The 18,098-nt window shown below is 46.8% G+C and overlaps 1 protein-coding gene across 1 annotated transcript; it reads left to right on the top strand.

The window, feature by feature from the left end:
• Positions 1 to 1,600: 1,600 nt before the first annotated feature.
• Positions 1,601 to 17,145, top strand: SLC7A10 (solute carrier family 7 (neutral amino acid transporter light chain, asc system), member 10; the record flags this gene model as incomplete). The annotated part of the gene is made up of 10 exons (XM_008945100.1): positions 1,601 to 1,634; positions 2,390 to 2,594; positions 7,920 to 8,071; positions 8,892 to 9,017; positions 9,961 to 10,114; positions 11,786 to 11,909; positions 12,005 to 12,108; positions 13,228 to 13,324; positions 16,470 to 16,619; positions 16,968 to 17,145. Coding segments are annotated over 10 exons (1,324 nt in total), but the record flags the coding sequence as incomplete, so codon positions are not given.
• Between the last annotated feature and the right edge of the window lie 953 nt (positions 17,146 to 18,098).

Below are 18,098 nucleotides of genomic sequence, written 5' to 3' on the forward strand. Positions count from 1 at the left end.
GATGTCCTTGCACATGCAGCTCCTTCCCAAATACAAACCCACTCCTGCCTGGCATTTTGTCACATTTTAAGTGAGACCACTCAAGCTGACACCAGCCTTTGCACAGCACTGCACCCACTTGCAGAAGATGGTGTCAGGCATAGTGGGAGGAACTCCCATGTCATGGGTGCAGAGTCACCCCATAGGCTGTGCTCCAAAAAGTGTCCTAAATCTGAGAGCACAGAAGAGCAGGTTTAGCACTGGTCATAGAGCTAGACCAGCCAGCTGCAGAAGTCACTTACTGAGCCCTTTAACAGTACCCTAGCAAATATTTTTTTCTTTTTATGTGGCTTTCAGGGACAATATAAGATTTAATAACGTTACTTGAAAGGCATCGAAATTTTGGTGCTCTTCAGCCTATTTCCTAAAATTGCAGCTCTGTCTTTCAACTTTTATCTAAAAAGAAAAATACTCTGGCCTACCCATGCTAGCAGAAGGACTCTTACACAAAGGAACATGGCCAGCCACAAAGACCACAAATTTTAAAAGATTTTTCAATGTTACACCTTTTAAAACCCATTTGGCAACTTGAGGAGGGCCCAGCATCAGTTTCCTTAGTCTGTACCACTGTGCTCAGACAGCATCACTTGAAGCCACCACACCACAGATTGAGCTGCTGGGGGGGGCACTTGGTAACGTGGTTCAGTTGCAATATTGAAAAGCCAGCTTCCACCCCTGGCACAGCCCTCACACACAGCAGTGCCCTTTCACAGGCCAACACGCCAGCAAACAAAAAGCACAGCACACATCCCACCACCCCTGGCCAAGAACATCTCTTTATTGCATTACATATTATTGTATTTAGTCAGATTCTCTGCTTTGCCACTGTAGTGCTGTACTAACACTTCAATACTAGGGAATGGCTTCACCTGTGGCAAGACTTTTGTAGCACAAGCAGACCATTCCTCCAAGAAACCTGAAACCATCTAGTAGTCCAGCAGGGATTTGGCAGCAGCAGGACTGTCCCTACAGACTCTGACCCTCCCACTCTTGCCAGGAAGTGGTCACCTGCTTATCAGTTGCCAGAGTTCTGTGTTTTCTACCTTAACTCTCTCTGCAGTTTGAAATTAAATTATCTGCTTCAACATGGGCTGAAAACACACACCAACACAAGAGCACAACCAGGCAGACTGGCTGCATGAGCTGCACTTCCAGAAGCTGTTGTAAGGAATGCCAGGACAGAATTGCAGCCAAACACAGCAAAATTTGGCACAACTGGATGTGTTTGGGGAGCTTGCTGTACTCTGTGATCTTATAGAGTAGAGGGAAGGAAGAGAGCTTAGACTAATGACACAAAGGTTCAGAGGCTGCAGGGAAGCCAATTTAGGTATTAAACCTCATTAATGACCAGTATCCAATATTTTGGGTTTGTGACTGTGCTGATAAGATGCATATAAAGTCAACTTTATAAGTGGGATTTTAGTACTAACTGATAAAAGAAGAAAACCCTCAGAGTCCTCTGACAGCAGGGTCTTCACATCATTTTGGGAGAAGTGCTATTTAGATATTGCTAAAAAAGTCCCAAGTCTGGCAAAAACCTCTACTTCAAAACCCTGAGCAGCTCTTAAGTACATCTTGCACAGTGGTTGCCATTGGTCCAGGAGGCCAGTCATGCCCTGGCCCTATCCTAAAAAAAAGCAAGTTATATCCAGTATTCTCTTTCTCCACCCAGCACTGACTCAGCTCACACACTAATCAAGCAAGATTAGTAGGACAAAGTCCACATTGTCTGATATTTCAGTCACCCCACAATATCCCTCTAAAATCCATGGGTGACAACTAAGTGACACGAGCATTGCAAATATGCAACGTTCATTTCTAATATTTGAGATGACTTTTCAAGCACAATCTTAGACCTGCCCTGGTGGCAAGAACACCCCTTGCTCCTACTTTATAGATAATGCTGTGGGGGAGGGGTTTTGACCTCCCAGCCCCCCTAAAGATGGGCCTTACCTTGTTTAGATTCCTCTCAGGAGGAGAGAAAGATCTTCATTTCAAAGACACTTTTAATTTTCAGTGAAATACTTGGACATGGCAGGTGATAGCAGACAGTTGTGCAAGATGAGTTTGTGCCACAAAAACCTGTAGTTGTAGCACAGATGCTCACTCAAGTCTTACAGTTCTGAGTACATACTTACCATCCTTGATCACTGATAAACCACAACACGTTCCCCAGGGCATAATCACTTCAAATACAATCATACAAACCTTGGGGGGGAAGGATGGGGTGATGTTCTTATTTGGTTGGGTGGGGGCTGTGGGTTTGTTTGCCTTTTTTTTTTATATTAGAAAAAAAAAAAAGTGCATTTCTCAATCTTTCACCTCACTGCAAATCTTTTGTCCTTTCCAGGTAATATTATTGGTTCTGGGATCTTTATTTCTCCAAAAGGAGTTTTGGAGCACACCGGCTCGGTGGGACTCGCTCTCATTATTTGGGTGCTTGGCGGCGGGGTGGCTGCCCTTGGCTCGTTATGTTATGCTGAACTGGGAGTCACTATCCCCAAATCAGGAGGGGATTACTCCTACGTCACAGAGATTTTTGGTGGGTTAGCTGGGTAAGTACCTTCTCTCTCTAAAGTAATTTGAAAACATGTTTATATTAAGTGTTCGGTGTGGAAAAGACGTTTGACTTTGAAGAGACAGAACGTTTGTCAATAAAAAGCTTTTCAAAAGTCATTCTTTTTGTTCTCATTAGAAATACTAAATCACCCCCATGCAGAGCTCCCAGGGCTGCCTTCCAGGGCAAGGTGATGGACACTTTCACTCCCCCCCTACTCAAAGTCCATGAGAGGAAAGAATGATGCTGTAAACGATGCTGTGTGCACGTGACATCCCTGTGTTCAGCTATAAATGACCAGAGCCTTGTGTGGAGGAGCTTCACACATCAGGGAAGCCAGGCTGGAGCTACTTGCATGAACCAAAGCTGCTTGCAGTGCTGCTTCACTTATGGCAACTATACAACAAGTGTTGTAAATACAAACACACAAAACTGCATAAGCACTCACAAATCCTCTCCCAGGAATGTTGCTGCGAGGGAGGGCAGAACCATCAGAGTTTCACAAAACCAGAATTATGCTTACCAGGGGAGAAAAATAAATTGATAGGAATTAAGTACAACTAAACCTGGCTTTAGTTTTTCCTCAGCTCGCTCAGCACTGCAGATCCTCTTCAGGAAGTTTGCATGATACCAGAACACACCCGGCTATGCACCTGCTGCAACAAGCCGTGTGCCCGTGGATTGATCCCTGCCCAGCGTTTAGCAGGGGGCAGAGCAACGCTCTCGTCTGCCAAGGCGGGGAGCTCTCTCACCTGCTGTGGCAGAGAGCTCCTCGCCTGGGCTCCAGGCTTGCAGTGCACCACCGGCAGCAAAAGAGCACAACCTTGTCAGCCGAAGGGAAGCCGTGCTCCCGTTCTTGCTTTTGCAGAAAGACTTTACCTTTTCTTTCAAGAAATTAAACCTTACTGTAAGTATGACAAATGGTTGCCTTAGGCAAGAAACCTGCAGGTAGGTTTTGGTGTAAAAATGCAGGGCTCGTTCATGTCTCCCCTTAAAGCCAGGCTGGTGTTGCACCCTGATGGATTTTGCTGAGCCACCACCCAAAGCCTGCAGCTTTTGGGGGCTCTCACAAGCACCTTCGATTTTCCACTTCAGAAGCACCCATTCCCCTGCTGGCACTCATGTGCAGGGCTCCGAGCTGGAAGGGACCCTTCAGGAGCCTGCACTGGGCCTCCCTCGAGGGGGGAAAAGAAAAAAAAAGGAGCACACGTTGTATCCACTAAGACCACATTTCCACTTCTGTGGTCTTGTCCCTGCCCCCCAAAATCTTCACCATTTATTGTGTTTTCCTGCATATGGATAAGGAGCAAAGAAGTAATATTTGATCATAACAGCCATTGGAGTACTACATGCACCTCTGCCTGGCAGTATTGGTGGTGGGTGGTAAATTTTAAAAAAAAGTCATTGAGCAAGAGACAGGAGAGGAACATCTCCTGAGCTGGCAGAAGCTCTGGCTGCAGAGCATGTGGCCCTCTTCAGAGTCCAAGTACAGCTAAAGGACACTGCATGAAATGCTGATGGAAGCAGTGCTGATGGCACAACCTGGCTGGAGATGACCCTGCAGAAGGGACACTCCTCCCTGGCAGCTCCGTCCAGGGGAAAAGAAAGAGGTGAGGGAGGGCTCCTGCTCTGGTACCAGAGCACAGACTTTCTGCCTTCAGCCTTGTTTAAAAATGTGGGGTTTAAATGGCACCTGTGTCTGAGCACAGTGACTGCAGGGATGTGCCACGTACCATGCTGCTGGAGCCATCCGAGCACAGCTCATCTCACATGTCTGTACAGGTCATTCAAAAAAAAAAATTACCCAAAACAGTAAATAAAAGGTTTAATATGCATTCTTGCAGAACACAATGAATTCATTCAGCTTTATGAAAAACCCACTAGTGCATTTCTGATAATAATAATACAGCACCTGAATGCTCAGCAGTAATGTTGCAACTAACATACCTGCTTCAGCAGCAGTGACTGGTAACGGGCAGAGATGCTCACTAAAAATCAATAGCATTGAAATCAGCAGAGAGCTCTAGGCCAAAGCTTTGATAAGTGTCCCTCCAAACTGCAAGTAAAACATGCTTCAAATATACTTCTGTTTCCTTTTTGTTGTTATGGTTGCAAAAATCTTGAGTTCCCAAAGGCAGTAATTCTTTTCAACAACATAAGATGCTAATAATATTCAAACTAGCTCCAGCTGTCTTAAACCAGTTCAGCTTTTCCCATGCACATTGATGGGAGGATAGCCATCAACATCAGTGGACTCTGGAGCAGACTGAACAACAAAAAACACAGCAGAGACCATCGAGCTAGAAGCTGTTGGTGCTCATTATGCACAACCATGGTTTGCCCAGGATACTGCCAGGGAGGTTATTTTACCAGCCCTTTCACCATCAGCAAATGCAGGAGCTCTGATTTCCCACACAAACACCAGTACTCACTAAAAAAAAGAAAAAAATTTTTAAAAAAATCATAAGAGCAGCTACATCTTCCTTTTCTGCTACATTCAGCTGTCTCAAGCCTGTTTCTAAAGGTTTGCTCACTTTTTAGTCAGCAAGGAGAGAAGATTTAACTTCTCAGGTTCTTGTAGTGCTGGAAATTACAGAGTAACTGTGGAAGCCTATCAGGCAGGGTTTGGCTCCCCACACACTCAGTGCCACAACTCAGTCCTTGGGGCAGTAATCCCCCCTGTTCCCATTTGAATAGCTGGGCAAAGTAACCCCAGATGTACCACGATGGCATCTCTCTCCTTCAAGCTGGACTTTGGGCTCCCCAGCAAAGTTCTGGTTGCCCTCCCTCTGCACAACTGCCGAGGACAGAAAGCACAACTGCAGCCCTTCAGCTTGCACCTCAGTTTGTCAAACTGCAAGCACCACAATAGCAAGGACATCTGAAACTCGGTTATGTCTGCCAGAAACTTCAGCCGTGCCACATAAACTAATTACAGCTCAGCTCTAACAATTGTTCTTTTCTAAGGAAATGGTACTCGACTCTTCCTATGCAACAGATGGTGTACAAGGTGGTGTTTTAAGAGCAAAGGCTTCTGAGAAGACTCAGGAGTGTTGGGTAATCATATGGGGATTAATTCCTGCCTGCCAGCCAGGGCAAACACCACCTCCCCACAAGCAATTTAACCCAAGAACAGCCATCCCCAGCCTGCTGGGCCTCCAGTTCCCCATCCTGCCACCAGCAGCCTCCCAGCACTGCAAGAGCAAGGCAAGTGCTCAGCAGCACAGCCCCAATCCCAACAGCTGGATGCTCAGGGACATAAATGTGAGCTGAGTTACCAGCATGAATACCTTTTTCTCAGAACCAGGCTTTGGTTAAAACTTACCTGAAAAAAAAAATAAAACAGATTAAAGTGAGCGTACATCTTAGAATTAAAATAAGAAGGAAGCTTGCCTGTCTTTCAATTGAGCTTCCCATTTGATAGTGCAGCTTTGTCACCTTTTGCTAAAATTCTGCATTTACTTGAACTGGGGTTATCAGTCCTGCATGTATTTCAATTCAGCATGAAAAAAAAATTGGCTGTCAGAAATCTACTGAATTATTCACATTCCAATTGAACTGTATTCTACTGAATGCCAGCTGTAACACACCCCATGTCACAACACAGAAGCAAGGGCAAATTTTGCCTGAAATACTATTTTCAGAGTCATTCTCCCCACTGCATGTTTGTAGCAGAACAGTTTTGGGCCTACAGAAATTGTATGGGCTAAGATAAATGTGGCAAGGAAGAGCTAGTGGCTCCTGCCCACCAAACCCACAGCCCCACAAGATGTGCCTCTGCCTAAGCCCTGACAGCAGGACTGCTGGGCACACATAGCTTGGGCAGTGAGGGCTGAACCTGACCTCACTCAGCACCACTAGTATCTTAACCCCATCAGTGAATTATTGCTGCAGTCCTTAAGTCACACATAGTCATCAGGGGGGACCAACTCCCCCAGCAAGCAGGGTCTGTAGAGCTACCCAAAAAAAACCAAACTCTGAGTTTTAGAAACAATGGTGCCATTTGGGAAGGTAGCCAGCTCTTACTTCATGCCAGTGAGCTACCCCAAATTATGTACACCACCCACAGCACCAAATAGCACAAAGCAATTACTGGAGGAAACTGCTCTAAACCATGATGTAAAACACTAGAAACCAAAGAAAAAGAAAAACCAAACAAACTCTGAGTTTTAGAAACAATGGTGCCATTTGGGAAGGTAGCCAGCTCTTACTTCATGCCAGTTTACCAAGTTTGCTCTCGAGCAGTTAGTAGGAAAAAGGAAGCATCACATTGCACCATACTTCTCAGAAACAACAAAGCAACGACGCAGAGGATAGAGCTGAAAGACACTCACCACCTCAGCCCAAGGAGCACCCAGGAAGCAGCACCAGGAGGGACTCCCCCAGCTGAGCCAAATTGAAAGGGCTGGCAGCAGGCAGCGTTCTGGGAGGGAGAAGCCTTTAAAGGACCAACCTACATAATCTAGAAATTATACCATCTTATTTGGAAATATCAATTCTGATTCTTGTTTGTGCTGGGCCTCACTGCACGTTACCTTTGTGCATGGATATGAATGTGTATGTATCTCTGTGTGCATGTGTGAGGCAAGAAGGATTTTGCTTCCTTGTACTGACTATTTCTTACTACAGAAATAATAATACTCCAAATATTTTAAAACACTAACCAGATCCGCTGCTGCTTTTATAAGTATTTTTTATCCTTTTCCGAGGGCAAGAAACCAAAATATCTCACACTTTATATTTGCAAAGGTTTCTCAGTTGGTGCCATCACCTTCAGCCAGAGCTGGAGGGAGACACCCAGCCCAGCTGAACCTCAAGGAATACTGTAGCACTAAGCTGCCCTGACCCAGGTCACAGAGCCAACCTGAACAGTGACAAGAAACTCTCCAATAACCAGAAGGGAGTTGGTAGCAGCCCCAAGAGTGCAGCTGGAAGCCCTGCTGAAATCCTTCAGAGATGCCTTCAATGTAGGGACTGCTGTCTGCTGCAGTAACACATCAACCCAGGAGCAACAGGGATGCTTTCACTTAGACATACAGAGCTAGATCAAACTGTCCCCACTGGGCATAATCCTCACCCTTCCATACATCCCTAAACTGTGCTTGGCTCAGAAATGTTTCATTTAAAATCCAGATTATGCTGGGAACACTGTGGATAGGATGAGGAGGGGCACAGGTAGACGACTGTCAGGTGTGACCAGGACGTAGGTACTCAGTCCTGATGCCTCTAGAGCCATCCCAAAGCAATGCACAGCTGAGCATGCACTAGGTCCTCCAGCACACCTCCAGCGCTGCTTTCTTCTGCTTTTTCCCTGTCTTTTCAGGTTTCTGCTGCTCTGGAGCGCAGTGCTTATCATGTACCCAACCAGTCTGGCTGTCATTGCGCTGACTTTCTCAAACTATGTCCTGCAGCCCGTCTTCCCTAACTGTATCCCCCCCTATAATGCCTCCAGGATCCTCTCCATGGTGTGTTTACGTGAGTATTCGCTTCTCGCGCACACAAAACGCTTGCCTCAGTTTTACCTGAGACCCCTCGAGGGGCTGCTCCAGCCAGGCTGGGGTCACGGCCACAACCCAAAAGGCACCACGACCAGTGCAGGATTCAGTCCCTTCCACCTGCCCACGGCGAGCACAGGGGGCTGGAGCAGGACACAACAGCACCTGAGTCCCTGCGGGTCCTAGGGAAAGTGGCAGCAGGTGAGCACGTGGGACGGGCAGAGCTGTGCTCCCTGCAGAGCCAGGGGCACCTGGCATGGGTCACCACCAGCACAGCTTACCCACTGGCATGGGTCACCACCAGCATGGCTTACCCACTGGCACAAGCTACCCACCAGCATGGCTTACCCCCTGGCACAGGCTACCCACCAGCATGGCTTACCCACCACCATTGGAGCCCTTCTAGTCTTCTTTTACCTTTGCGAATGAGCAGGTAGGATGCGCAGCACGCCACCAGCTCTGCATTAATGACTTATGGAGCCAGCAAAAGCAAACCAGATCTATGGGGACTGAAGGTGTTTGGAGTTCCCATGAGGAAGCCGTGATCCCTGCACGCTGAGCACTACCCAGGCTCAGTCGTGAGAGCTGGGAGAGCCCTGACTGGCAGTGCCAGAGGTGGGATGTCTCCTAGAGAAAGCTGCATGTCTCCTAGGGAAAGGCAACATCCCTCCTCACCCTCACTCCTGGCCACACTAGAGCTCCCTGCAGTAGTCTGCATCAGTCTGTTTTCAAATGCTTTGACTGTGTGTTCTTAAATAAATATCATTTCATTTTACTGAATTCAGTCTTTTGCTCTCCAGTCCTCCTGACCTGGGTGAACAGCTCCAGCGTTCGATGGGCAACACGCATACAGGATATATTTACAGCAGGAAAACTCTTAGCCCTGGCCCTTATCATTATTGTGGGCTTCATACAGATCTTTAAAGGTACTCTGTGAGACAGCTCTAACACGGGTATGGTACTGTTGATAGATTTGATTTTACCCACTTACTGCACTGTTTTCTCCTTATAAACTGACCCACAAGAGCACTGGGGCTGCTGTGGAGAGGATAGCACAAGGGAAAAATCAGCTGTATCCCCTTAAACAAGTCCCTTTCTGTCCCACCTTGTCGTTTTTGATAGAATAAAGAGGGGCAGCTGAGGATGTTTCAGAAAAGTTACTGAAATTTTACAATTTGTTGTACATTCCTTAAATTTAAAGTGCTCTGAGTGTAAAATGAATAAGCAATGCCTTGCCCAGGGCAGGAAAACATCTGTTTCATTTTGGGTACTCATCCAATTTCCTACAAAAAGTCATTTATAAGATTAAAAATAGAGGAAAAGAAGTCTCATTTACTCACCAACTAAATGGAAAGCAGAAAACACAAAAGGCTGGCAATGTTTTTAATGTGTATATGATGAGTCATGTAAAGGAAGATGAAAAATGACATTTACAGAGAGCTGACAACTTGCTTTCTCAGTGGTAATAGTCCCACAATCTGGACAAATCTTCTAGCCCCCTAGACCTTTTATTTTTCAGTATTTGTACTAAATAACACCACCACACTTTTGTAAAAGAAAACCACAGGTAGGAATTTACCCTGCCAAAGAGCCACCCTCAGACAGTGCAGGTTGGCAGAAGGTCCCATGAATGGCAGTGGTGACTCTGGTGCTGCAGCACAGCCAGAAGTGAGGGGTGTCTGTGTGTGCAGCCCCAGGACACCGTCCCCCTGAAAGCACTGCTAGTGCAATGCCAGCCTCTGGTAGCATGAAGAGCATCACGTCCTGAATCCAGTAAGGACTAAAGAATAAAAAGCAAAAGTTTACCTATTTTCTGATGTCTTTGGTAAGTAGAGGTAGCTTAACCTCTTGCTTGTGCTCTCTGTGCAGGAAACTATGAAGAGCTGACACCAAGCCATGCATTCAATTTTTGGATGACTCCAACCGTGGGGCATTTAGCGTTAGCTTTTCTTCAAGGGTCTTTTGCATTCAGTGGCTGGAACTTCTTGAACTATGTAACAGAAGAATTGGTTGATCCCTGCAGGCAAGTATCCATCTCCATGCCATCCACATTTTCTTGAAGTGCTGAAATGTTGGAGCTATCTGGTAATGTTATTCATTTAATAAGCTGCAGTGATGTCCTTCCATGTCTATGAGACTGGACTTTCTGAAGATGAGAGATATGTCTTCCTTAGAACAGGTAGCAGACAAGTTAAAGAAATACTGAAATTAAATTAATGCATAAGGCATTAGCTGAATCAAACCAGCCTATAGAAAAAAAAACAGTATCTTTATGGCACTATTCAATCATACAGTGCTTCCATAGCAGAAAATGCCACATAAGTACCTGTAGGGAGAATCACTCCTGTTAGAAAAATGTTGAATGATGCTGGAAGTCCCTTTGCTTTTTCACCCAAAGGGGATCTTCCACAGACACCTGAAAGTGAACATGAGAAGCTCATTGCAGGCAATGCTCCCTGCCCCAGTGCAGCTGCAGGCACCTGCCCACTGGGGTGACCAACCTTGTGTCACTGCTGCTGGTCCTGGGCACGGGAAGGGGCTTGGAAATGATTTCTCATGAGCAATATGGGAAAGCTGGAGGGAAAGTGAAATTTAGTTTAGTAAAGCAAAGCTTAAATGTTTCAGTATTTCTGAGCTGATGAAGTGGAATGACAATTGCCAAGAGCAGGTCTTGGAGCATTTTTTTCTGTGCACCCAATGTACACAGCAATTAAACAAGGAAAAATTTAAGCTACTACACAGCCTGGATGGGAATGAATTAAAGCTGTAGCCTTACAAGTAGCTCTGCATAGGACTTCAGCTAGTAAACACTAGTGTGTGGCAAAGTGCATGTCCAGAGAGATCTTGGTAGAATAAAGAATAAAGGTGTGGTAATGTGTTCCTTCAACAAAACACCAACATTTGAATGGATCACCAGTATTTCAAAGCTGAATAATGGAAAGTTATACCTTAAATAAGGCAAATATAACCTTAGTGGAGAAGTAAAAAGGAGTGAATGGCCGTTTTAAAAATTATTTTTGCAGCCTCTGAGGGGAAACTAAAATATTTTAAAAATAATTGGATAACCAAAGCCACTTACCATTTTTACTAAGTCTATTTAAAATCAAAAGGTTTAAATTAGTTTTGTAGTTGTGTTTTTTTTTTCCCCAAATCTGACACAGAGAAGAAAATGCATTCTTGTGTTAGATACAGAACAGTTCAGGTGTCCAGGAGGTCTCTGGACTGGAGGTCAAGTACACCTCTACTACTGCAAGATGTCCCAGTGTTGTATGACGAGACCAGGTTTGTGGTACAGGAGGAGGCAAGGCAGCCACCTGAAGAACAAGATCCCATTCCTTTTCAGAGCAGGTGAAGGCAAAGCAAAACAAGGCATTTTATTCCACTCCTGATGCCTGTACACAGGGCTTTTGGGAAACGGCTGTTTCGTTTTTCATCAACACGTGGCATCAATCCCAATCAAGAGCCCAGAGGGAGCACGTGGTATTTTTGTGCCAGGGGGCTCCCCTGCAGACGTGGTGTTTCACAGCACTTTCAGCCTTCTCCAGCCTGCAGCAGGTCAAAGAGCTGCTGCCCTCCAGAGAAACAGCCACTGAAGCCACGCAGCTGGGTGGACTCCCCGGGGCCGTACACGGTTGTAGTGGTCTCACTGTGCTTGACTGTGATTTCTTATCTACCCTCCTAATTCTTTTATTAGGAACCTACCTCGTGCCATATTCATATCCATCCCATTGGTGACATTTGTGTATACGTTCACCAACATTGCATATTTCACTGCCATGTCACCCCAAGAGCTCTTGTCCTCCAACGCTGTGGCGGTAGTAAGTAAACCATTCCCTGGATGTCTAAAATACACTTTGATTTCAGTTCTGTGCTTTGCAGTGTATTTCAGTTTCTCTGCCTTCTGTTGCTTTAGACATTTGGTGAAAAGTTACTGGGCTATTTTTCCTGGGTTATGCCAGTCTCAGTGGCCCTATCTACATTTGGAGGAATAAATGGATACCTTTTTACCTCGTCAAGGTTAGATGGAGTACAATTTTATGAACATTATCTAATTTGGGGAGGGGCTGTTTTAATTTCATTTGCTAAAGAAATGTTAGCTAGAAGTTTTGGATGTTGTAGAGCATGAGGTCATTGTTGGGCATGTTGGGTACATTCAGTTATGAATTGCTCTGTTACAAAACAGCAAATGTCATACTGAATTGCAGAAACTCTTGCAAAATTATCCTTATGAGCTCCTGAAAGTGTCTGCAGATGTGGACTAATTCACAGGAAGAGACAAAATGGCTTTAGTGTGGAATCAAAGGCATTTTGCATCAATAAAGCTCCACTAGCTACAAGCTAAACTGTTCTTTGCTCAGAGAGGAGTTTTAGGACCTGATGCTCTTCCCAGTTACAGACATTTTAATTCCCATGCTGGAAAAAACTCCTTTTAGGCAAGATGCTTTACATGCACACTGCTGATAGGGGGGCCAGAATCTGAAAAGTCTATTACATTGTAGTCTATAGTCTGTTTATATTAATTGACCGCTTGGAACTTAATTAAAAAATCATACCATTTTTTTGAGGAAATGATTCAAGTCTTAATTACCTTGCAAAAGTTATTTATCTCAGCACTTTCATGAGTATAATGAAATACAAGAAATCTGAGTGCAAATCTAACAGGTCATACACTTAAAAGTGAAATCTTTAGGCATATTAAACCTTATCCAAACCCCTTTTGACTCTAGAAATATTATTTATGAGAGCTTTTATGCCTTGGCTATGTATGGCTGATCAACATGCAACCTTCACAGTGTTCATCCCACCCTGGGTAAGGAGGCAATGCCAGCCAGCAGACAGGGACTGGACAGATTTTGGTCTTCATCCTCAGAGGTAATTCAGCATGTCAGAGCAGGTCATGTCACAGATGACATTAGCTGTTAAAGGCCTCGTACACTGAAGGATCTAGTTTCAATTTCCACCAGGTTGTGCAGGCAGTCTCTAGTCACTCCCCATTGCAGCCCAGCACCCACAGGCTGCAGCTCCCTCCCACCGCCAGACCGGTGCGGGCAGTTTTGGTGAGAGGTGTTGCATGGCTAGATACTGAGGAGGCCATTGCACACCCAGTGCATTCAGCTCTACTTTTCTTACTTCCAGGCTGTGTTTCTCTGGTGCCCGAGAAGGCCATTTGCCGAGTTTGCTGGCCATGATCCACGTCAAGCACTGCACACCCATCCCTGCCCTGCTCGTCTGCGTAAGTGTTACCATCCCTGCTCTGTCCCCCCGTGACCTGCTTTTAGAAACACTGCATCCTGGATTAGAGAGATGGAGAAATCCTGGAGAGGACATTTTACCCCAGAGGAGGAAGAGCGAGTCAGCCTGGAGTGCTGCTGGTGGGTGCTGGCTGGCTAACTCTGACAGTCCCAGGGAGGAGCAGCCTTCAGCCTCAGAAATAATCCCTCCTATTGCCAACCACCCTTGAATTGGTTTCCCTCATACCTAATCTGAGCTGTGATTTAAGTCCATTACCACTGGTCCTACTCACTGCAGAGACAGAGACTGGCTTTTGAAACAGAGATACTTCATTTAAAGGATGGCAAGCTCTTTTGACCAATTTTGTCTGCTTTCTGCAAACACATGGAAATCCCCATGGTGACTGCAAATTCCACTCAGGCAGGGCTGGTTTAGATCCTGCCACCAAAACCAGAGACATGGCAGGTACAAAGAAGAGGACAAAGTGCTCCTAAAGTTGCTTACTTTCAACAAGCAAGACATCTTCTGAAGGATGATCAGGCAGTGCTCTGAGGACCAGGGGTATTTCTTTTCTGCAGGCAAAGAAAAATTAAGTACATAGTAAGACAAAGAAAAATTACAGTGGCCCTGAATTATGCATCTGCTGAATGGTACAACAGGAAGACAAGAGGTCACCTGTGAAGATCAGAAACCTATGAGTAAAGTGTAGGGAGGTTGGAGCTGGTCAGTTTGCTGGTATGCTCCTGCAGGAAAAAGATTTCTCTTGCTTTTTATACAGTGCAAATTTTCACAACATTAATGACTTACACAAGTTATAACTTGAAACTAAAGAGCTTCATACACTTTCACCAATAGTGAAGCTAGAATGTGTGATGGGGTTTAATGTAGCATAGAAGGCGTTAAAGAGGAAAATGACTCCTGGTGCTGCTGTCCCCATCTGTACATCCCGAGCAAGGAAATTCCCTGAAGAGCATTTGCTTAAAATCTCAGCTGCATCAACTGCTGCCAAGTGCAGATTTGCCACTGATAGCAAAACAGTGAGGGTTTGACCCCAGATGCACTAGAAAGATACACGTTTATATGTCTCCCAAATCTTAACAGCAGTTCTGGCTCAATACATCCAGATCACATTTCACCAAATAAGCCTTCTGCACGTTCTGCTGTTATGACAAAAAAAGCATCTAGCTGAAGCTTTATGGCATTCCCAAGGCTTAGTGTCCCATCATAAACATCTTGTATGTTGCCCATGCTAGGTCTCAGGGTAAACTCCCCACAGCCAGCCCTGCCGTGGGCAGCTGGAGAGCACCGGCCCCATCCTGGGCTCCTGCTGGGCACTCTGCCACTGACCAAGAAGCAGAACCCTTAAAAATACATCCCCTGAGGTAGCATGCTGTGTTTCAGAGCCCCAGGAGGAGCAGGCTGCCTGAGCCGAGCTGGCGGGTCCATCAGGCACACGCCAGGCCCTGCTCTGCTCCCACCATTCCCCTTGAGCTCCAGCACAAACTGCAGTGCCGGCGCCGCCGATCCGTTCATCAGCTGAAGGTGCCTGAATGCAGCCCAGGGCCTATCAACTGCTGCTAGGAAATATTAACATAGAAATATAAAAATTAGACAGTGTAGGCAGCTATATTAGCAAACTGGGTCAGACTTTAGGCAAACCTAATTAATACGTCAGGTTCCTCTTTCTCTTCCAATGAATCACACCTAGCTCTTTGCATGGAGAAAGGTTTCTTTGTATGTGGAGAAAAGCCTTTTTAACATCATCAGCGAGTCCTGCATTTTTGTTAATCCTTTCAAAAAGCTAGGAGCCAAGCTAGATGTAAAATAAACAGACTGGGGTTTTTTGCAAGCCCGTGGGGAGCACCCGTCTCTGCCGTGGCCGGGCAGGCGGGGGGGGCCGCCCGCCCCCCCCCCTGCCGCCGTGCTCTGCAGCCTTGTGCCACCGGGGGTCACGCCCACGCCGAGGGCAGATCTGGCATATCGGTGTCACCGACACACAAAACCTCACCCCTCCCTGCGGCATCACCCCGAAACCCGGGACTGGCAGAAGAGGGTCGTGTGTGTGTGCGTACGACATCACGCCCCTGACAGAGGGAAGCACGGAGCCTGTTACGTGACACCGACAGAAAACACTCTCCGTTTTAAATCCATCTTGTGGTGAGACTGCTCAAGGTGTTGAAACCCCCCTGCCAAGCCTGCGAGGCTTTGAACAGGGGAACAGAGGGACCAAAGGGTGGCTTGACTGCAGTGATTCTCAACTCCTGGTGCCAGCGATGCAGAAGCCCTTCCTCCCGAGAGCACTTTGCTATTGAAACAGCTAATTAAGAAAAAGCAGAAAGAAAGACATAAGCAAAAAGAAAGCCTGGAGTAACACAGACCAAAATCCCGAGCTCTCTCTGGAGGGATCTGGATATTTAGTTTCCCTCAGGTTCTGACTACCAGCAGACAACATTCCCTGGTGCAGGCAGGGGCTCAGCTCAGCTCCTGGGGTACCAACAGGCAGGGATGTGGGGCATGGGGAGTAATCCTCTGGTCCCCAAACCAGCTCTCCTGGCTTTACAGAGTTATACAAAAATACAGTACTAAGCAAGCATAGGCATGAAAATTTCCACCATCCATCTGCCAGTTCCCAAACATGTAATGCTCAAAGGATTAATGATGCTGGTCATCTGCAGCATGAGCTGTGGGCCAGCAGGGGGAAAGGGCAGAGCTCTTGTCTTTATAAAAGTACAGGGCACCTGCAACAACGCAGTGCACAGAACATGTCCTTACCACACAGTTCAACAGCTTTTAAAACACCTAAGAGAAATGGGTGGGTGGAGTGGGGCAATGGAGAGCTCTGCCAGTCCTCCCAGCACTGCCTGCCTGGCCATGGGCAGCAGAGCCACCTCTGCCAGCACCCTGGGGTATTTATGAGCAGACCTGCTGATCTCTGGCTTCAGTGCCCTAAATAACACTAAATCCCCATTCAGCCCCGGGGGCACAGCTGAGGGATAATGCACCAAATCACAGGAGGCAGCAGATGCCCAGCAGGGGCCATAAACAAAAGAAGTATAAATGCTTTAATGGTTTTATTTTTTTGTTTGCTGTTGTTGGTTTTAAGCTACCTTAGTGACTCAAGTAAGGCTATCCTTCTTTCTTTGCAGTGTTTGGCCACTCTGGTCATCATGCTTGTTGGAGACACATACACACTAATCAACTACGTGTCATTTATTAACTACCTCTGCTATGGAGTGACAATTATTGGCCTGATAGTGTTACGCTGGAAGAAACCCAAAATCTTCAGACCTATCAAGGTGACAATGTTAAAACTAAATCTCTTGGTTGTGATAGCAATGCAAAGGGTGAGATGAGCACACCAAGCCCTTCATCCTCATGTTTTGAAGAACAGATTTTTTTTTTTGTAGAGGTAGCATTTTAAAGTCCCAAACTACATCCCAAAGTACCATCAGTGTACTAACAGGATACACAGGCAGATGCCTTGTGAACTTGTGTGGATAGGCAGAGAGGACAACAGTGGTGGAGGGAAGGAAGGCACAGCCTGTGGGGGTCCTGAAGCCACAGCACTCCCTGCACACCCTGCCACCAGTCAGCCGCTGCTGTTGCTCTGCACATTCATGCTCTGCTCTGCTCTCTCCTGATAGGTGAACCTCCTCATCCCCATCACTTACCTGGCATTTTGGGCATTTCTGCTGATCTTCAGCTTATATTCTGAGCCAATTGTCTGTGGAGTTGGACTCATTATAATTTTAACTGGAGTACCAGTGTTTTTCCTTGGAGTCTACTGGAGAAATAAACCAAAGTGTGTAAATAGGCTAATAGGTAAGCCATCACTGCAGTGCCTCCCTGCGCTCCTGGGGCTGCTGGTTGTGCTTGGGTCTGCAGGGCCCTGCTTCATCTCAGACACACCAGCACTGAAACAGCCAGGGAACCACCCACACCAGCCTGACCACCACATCGGTCACAGGCAGCCCCTGGGCACAAAGTGGTCAGACAGCCCTTGCCTTACGACAACCGCTTTGCTCACTCCTAGGCACCTCTTCCTCCTTTCGTGCCCTTGTGCAACTCCCCGTACACTCGGCTCACTCATGGCAGCCTGTCCTGGAGTAGATACACTGGAAAGTGACTTTAAACACACAAAGGCTAAATGAGCTACCACAAAAGGATTAATAAATGGCCAAGAGTTCTGCATCTCCCTTGCCCTGCTCTCCTCTCCCCACTGTGCCACCTCCCACTGCACAAGGCCCACATGGCATAATGAAGCGCTTCCTACTCAAAAATAAGAAAGCCTTATGCTGTCACTCCTGTAAAATCAAAACAGCACACAAGTCTTTCATGTTCTTCTTGTGTTTGGCTTTTGTGTCGCTCTGAGGCGAGGACTTCCAAAGGAGCGCGCTGCGGCCCTTTGCTCTGAGGGGAGGGTTTCCTGGGGCCATGTTGAGGCCCCGCCGGCAGCTCCCCGGGCCCAGCTGCACCTCACGAGGGCCAGCGGCCACCCCAGCCCTGCCAGCCTGCCGTGCTCCATCAGGGGCTGGGTACAGGCTGCAGCCGGGCGTCCCGAAAGCTGCCCCATCTCAACCCACCCCTGCTTTGCAAGCACTGCTTTATGGCCGAGCTGGAGGTGACAGGGTTGGAGGGGGTGGTCGGAGGGTCGAGCGGCCCTGCCGGGAGGACGCTCCCTCCTTGCGTGGCCCCAGCATCGCGCCTTTCTTGGGAGAGCTCGATCACCCCCACTCACCACCTGCACATTTACTCTTCACAGAGTCCATGACGTG

The sequence above is a fragment of the Merops nubicus genome, unplaced genomic scaffold (genome assembly GCF_000691845.1).
Source record: "Merops nubicus isolate BGI_N331 unplaced genomic scaffold, ASM69184v1 scaffold6698, whole genome shotgun sequence".
Lineage (NCBI taxonomy): Eukaryota > Metazoa > Chordata > Aves > Coraciiformes > Meropidae > Merops > Merops nubicus.